The sequence below is a fragment of the Rattus norvegicus genome, chromosome 5 (genome assembly GCF_021556685.1).
Source record: "Rattus norvegicus strain SHRSP/BbbUtx chromosome 5, alternate assembly SHRSP_T2T, whole genome shotgun sequence".
Classification (NCBI taxonomy): domain Eukaryota; kingdom Metazoa; phylum Chordata; class Mammalia; order Rodentia; family Muridae; genus Rattus; species Rattus norvegicus.
This window is the reverse complement of record NC_141538.1, coordinates 75,033,065-75,038,267: the sequence shown is the minus strand read 5'-3', so window position 1 is coordinate 75,038,267 and position 5,203 is coordinate 75,033,065. Positions and strand designations below refer to the sequence as shown.

The 5,203-nt window shown below is 41.0% G+C and overlaps 1 protein-coding gene across 1 annotated transcript; it reads left to right on the top strand.

Moving 5' to 3' along the window:
• LOC148005795 (protein peroxidase GPX8-like) lies at positions 1-558 on the top strand. Its single transcript, XM_087551748.1, has 2 exons — positions 1-214; positions 461-558. Exons 1-2 carry the CDS (start codon positions 1-3, stop codon positions 538-540), a joined length of 294 nt encoding a protein of 97 aa, XP_087407874.1. The 3' UTR covers positions 541-558.
• Positions 559-5,203: the final 4,645 nt, after the last annotated feature.

Here is a 5,203-nt window from a genome sequence, read left to right as displayed (position 1 = left end):
ATGGAGCCTCTCGGTGCCTACCCACTGAAATGTTCCAGGCCCAAAGTAAAGATATTTGTAGTTTTGCTATCTATGGTTCTATGCACTGAGATGCTTTTTCTCCTTCAGTTAAAATTCCTGAAGCCAAGAATCAACAGCTTCTACTCCTTTGAAGTGAAGGATGCCAAAGGAAGGATGGTGTCTCTGGAAAAGTTCATAGGGCAAAGCTTCCCTAGTTGTAAACGTGGCTAGTGACTGTTGGTTCACAGACAAGAGTTACCTGACCCTCAGGGAGCTGCACGAGGAGTTTGGGCCCTATCATTTCAATGTCCTATCCTGGCTTTCCCATGCAACCAGTTTGGAGAATCAGAGCCCAAGTCTAGCAAGGAGGTAGAATCTTTTGCAAGAAAAAACTACAGAGTCATATTCCCCATTTCCACAAGATTAAGATTTTAGGGCTGGAAGCAGAACCTGCGTTTAGATTTCTTGTTGATTCTTCCAAGAAGGAACCAAGGTGGAACTTTTGGAAGTATCTGGCCAACCCTGAGGGACAAGTCATGAAGTTCTGAAGGCCAGAAGAACCCATTGTAGCCATCAGACCTCATGTATCACAAATGATTGGGCAAATTATTCTTTAAAGAAAAAAGGAGGATCTATGAAAGCACCATGGAGTCAGGCCGGTACAATAGGATAGAGGGACCTTCTTTTAGACTCCAAAACATATGGTACAAAAGGATTTTTAAGGTCATCTTACTACTAAGTTGTAATGGCTGTCCCCAAGATGTTACCTGAGGAGGGAAGAAAGGGGGTTGGGAGTTAGCCAAAGAATCATGATGCAGTGTATTACTTCTACTGACCAGAAGGAAAATCCAGAATGCTCTGTCACAGATACCCTTCACTGTGGTCCAACTTAACTTTCTTTAGGATTAACCTTGTGGGAAAACCAATGCCTGAGGTCACGCTGTGGGCTAAGGAATACTGTGAAGGCATTTTTGGAGTAACTAACTCTAGATGTAATAAAATATACAATGAATATTGGGGGGAAAAAAGGGAAGGCCGATTAGCCCTCAGATTCTGACCTATCTTCATCCTGACTCCTCAGGAAATAACAAAGTTTTTAAGTCTCCACCACATGAAGCCAATCACAGAGATTAGTCTCCTTCAGGCATTTCTTGGTAAGATAATTCACACGACTTTTAGAGAACTGTTTCTCAGAAGTGACTGGTTGCTTTCTTCAAGTGTTCAGTATGAATTTGGCATTCCCAAGGTGTCCAGTTTGTCTATAACTTAGCTTTCTCTAGGAGAAATGGCTTAAAATTTCCAAAATCAAAATTTCATCTTCTGTCAGATGCGTGAGGTCCTAAGTAAGGCTGACATCCTGGGCTTGTCTTTCTGCATCAGCATCTTGACCCATTGCCTGTGGGAAGATCTAAGGGAAAGAGGAAAATGCCTTGTGCCCATTTCCCCTTCTCCATGCTGGCACCTTCTCTGGTTTAAGCTTGTGAAGGTTTCCTGCCTGCTGTCAGTCTCTGTGAATTCATGTGTATCAATCCTACTGTGTCTGCAAAACACTGTTCCCTGGGGTCATCCAGCACCTCTGGCTCTCACAACTTTTCTGTCTCCTCTTCTACATAGATCTTAGTTCTGGGAGGAGTTGGGGAAGGAGAAACATCATTACCAAAATACAATGTATGAATTAAAAAAAAATGTATAGCCCCAGAGAGGGACACAAAAGTTTGTAGGACCCAGATATATCTGCTTTGATAAAGGAAGAAGTTGGTACTGCTTTGAAATATCAGAAGTTGCATATTCTTTATTTGTTCATTTCTGACAGGGTTTCCTGTAGCCTAGGCTGATCTTAAACAAAGCTGGTCTTAAACTCTTGATCCTCCGGTTTCCCTCCCCCAAGTTTGGGATTACAGGCCTGTGCCATCACACCTTGCTATGGGCGGCTGTTCTCTAGCCCAGAGGTCCTCAAACTTATGCACGTGTATGAATGGCATAGCCTATGTGATCAGAAGATGCAACTGCGCCAAGGATATACATAGCCCTCAAGAATGCCTTGTTCTTTGTGGGATGGGGAAGATGCCAGTTCAGACCCTGCTTCATCTCAACCTCTGTGTGTGGCTCCAATGTTATTCAGGATCCTTTGAGTTGTGTGTGTTTAAAACCAAAGGCAAATGAGTCCAGACCAAAATGAGCTTAAAAGAAATTTACTAGTCTTCTATACATCTGACAGGGGATTATGTCTAGACTCTATAAAGAACTCCAAAAATTAAACACCAAGATGCCTCATATAACCGGTAAATGGGCAAATAGACTGAACAGATAGTTCTCAAAAGAAGAAACACAAATGACCACCATGTATGTGAAGAAATGCTTTCCATCATTAGCCACTTGGGAGATGAAAGTTAAAAGTACATTGAGATTCTCACCCCAGCTAGAACAGCTATTCTTTAGGAAACAAAGGGCAGCAATTACTGAGGGGGATGTAGGGAAAAGAGGAACCTTTAGCCACTGCTGGTGGAGGTGTAAACTGGTGAAACTGCTATGGAAATTAAGGTGAAAGTTCCTCAATAAATAGGTAAATGGATAGATAGATAGATAAATAGATAGATAGATAGATAGATAGATAGATAGATAGATAGATAGATAGATAGATAGAACTACCATGTATCCCAACTATAACTGCTCCTGGGTATATGTCCCCAGGAATCTATGTCAGCATGCCACAGAGATAACTCCATTTCTGTGCTTACCAGTGCACTATGCACAATAGCTAGGAATGGAGAAATCGGGACGGGAGAGATGGCTCAGCAGTTAAAAGCATTGGCTGCTCTTCCAGAGGACCTGAATTCAATTCCCAGCACCCACATGGCAGCTCGCAATTGTCTATAACTTCTGTTCCAGCACACATGACATCCTCACACAGACAACAGGCAAACACCAATGCACACTTAAAATAAAAATAAATAAATTATAATATTAAAAAGAAATGGAACTGGGGGTTGGAGATATGGTTCAATGGTTAAGAGCTCTGGTTGCTCTTCAAGAGGATCTGGGTTTGATTCCCAGCACCCTCGTGGCAGCTTATAACCATCTATAACTTCAATTTCAGGGACACTTTTTTTGGGCTCTGCAGGCATTGCAAATATTATGCAAACATAAACGTGCAAGCAAAAGATCCATATGCATAAAATAAAAATAATAAATATTTGGGAGGGAAAGAAATAAAAACAGCCTAGATATCCATGAATAGAAGAAAGAATTTTTTAAAAAAGCTGTAACACATGTGTATGTGCATGTGCACACAAACAATATAAGTTTTATCCATCCTTAGAAAAGAATGAACTTGGGCTGGAGAGATGGCTCAGTGGTTAAGAGCACTGACTGCTCTTCTAAAGGTCCTGAGTTCAATTCCCAGCACCCACATGCTGGCTTATAACCATCTGTAATAGGATCTGATGCCCTCTTCTGTTGTGTCTGAAGACAGCAACAGGGTACTCATAACAAAATAAATAAATAAATAAATCAATAAATCAATAAATCAATAAATAAATAAATGGATTTTAAAAAGAATGAACTTATATTTGCAGAAGAATGGGTGGAAATACACATCATATGTTAAACAAAATAAGCCAGATTCAGAAAAATATTACATCTAGACCTCTCTGTCTCTGTCTTTCTCTCTGTCTCTCCGTCTCATATAAATATTCTTTTATGTTAAAATTGATTTTGAAAAAGAAAAATTTCTAAAAGATTTATATTTGTCAAAGCATTAAAAGTTTTATAATTCCATTTGTAATTTAGCTTCTAATTCCATATGGGAATCCCTTACCACCCCATTAACATGACTATGTACATACATGTACATAACATGTGCATGTGCATTGCTGTATTTTACAGATATTTCTTGCATACTGATTTTGCTCTTCTCCTCCTAGTTCCATTATTCCCTCTTCTGGGAACACAAGAAATGTATGTTTCCCAAACCCTTTATGATGGGCCTCTTTCTCTTAGCACCCTAACACATGCTTTCATTGTGAGAACCCCTTTGATCATTTTTCCAGCTGTGTCCTGTCTTTACCACCTATCACTGAGGACAGAAAGATGGTGTGACCCAGCTAGTTAGGTCTTAACCATGAGATTTTTTTCTTCGGAGAAACTCTATGATGGGGCTGGAGATTCATCTCAAGAGAAGGACGAGGCCCAGAGGCCCAGACTTAGTCATCACTAAACATCCCTCAGGGTTTTTCCCCTCCCCCATGGCTCAGAAACCTCTGAACTTCTATTCTGCTCTATGCCACACTTTATTGTATTTTGTTTTACAGGCTTCACTTCTTGCTACTTCACCTCCCAAGACAGTGAATTTCCAGATTACAGAAATCATGTCACATGTCCCTTTGTGTCCCTTGTGCCAAGTGTAAAAGGACCTGGCCATAGTGGAAGGAATACACAACGAAAGGGAATATATGAAAGAACTGGAGGCCAGAATGAAGTACTTCATTTCTTCAATCATCAAATAATGGAGTGCACTGACTTAGAGCCTTTCAGGATAAGCTTCAAGTCATTTAACTCTCATCCTTCCCAGAATTCTCTCTAATGAATGCAACCAAACACAGGGGAATGGCAGATCTGCCACAGCACCAGCCACTTGATTTCAAACCGGAAGCCCTGAGCAGGTTCTCCGGAAGGCAATTAGTCAGGTGGAGTGCAGACAAGTTAATACCAACAGCTCATCTTAGTGCCTGCACTGTCCCTAGATTCAGACAGAGGTGTTCCCTCCTTTTAATCCTCTGTGGCAAGACAGATGGTACTTACAACCCAATTCAGCATCTGGGAGATGTTTTTTATGCCACCAATTAAGATACATGTCCTCGGCTGTGCCCCTCTCCTGCAGCGATAGGATTTGGACAGCTTCGCCAGAGCCGTGTTCACCTGATGACTCCCTTATCTACCAGAGCTGTTGCTGCAGATGCGGAAGAAAGTGTGACAAAAGCAGGAAGTGGAGTTGCAACTGAGCTAGAAATTTTCTGGTATGCTGATGGGATTCCCCCTGTTTATTAAGATTTTTACGTCTTTATTTTTAGACACAACTATGTATACTAGACTATCCTCAATTTGCAATGTAGTTTAGGTTGGCTCTTGACTCCTGAATGCTGGATCATTTGCAGGCAGCACCACACCCTGCTAATTCTTTTACTTTTCTATCTAGTTGTCAATT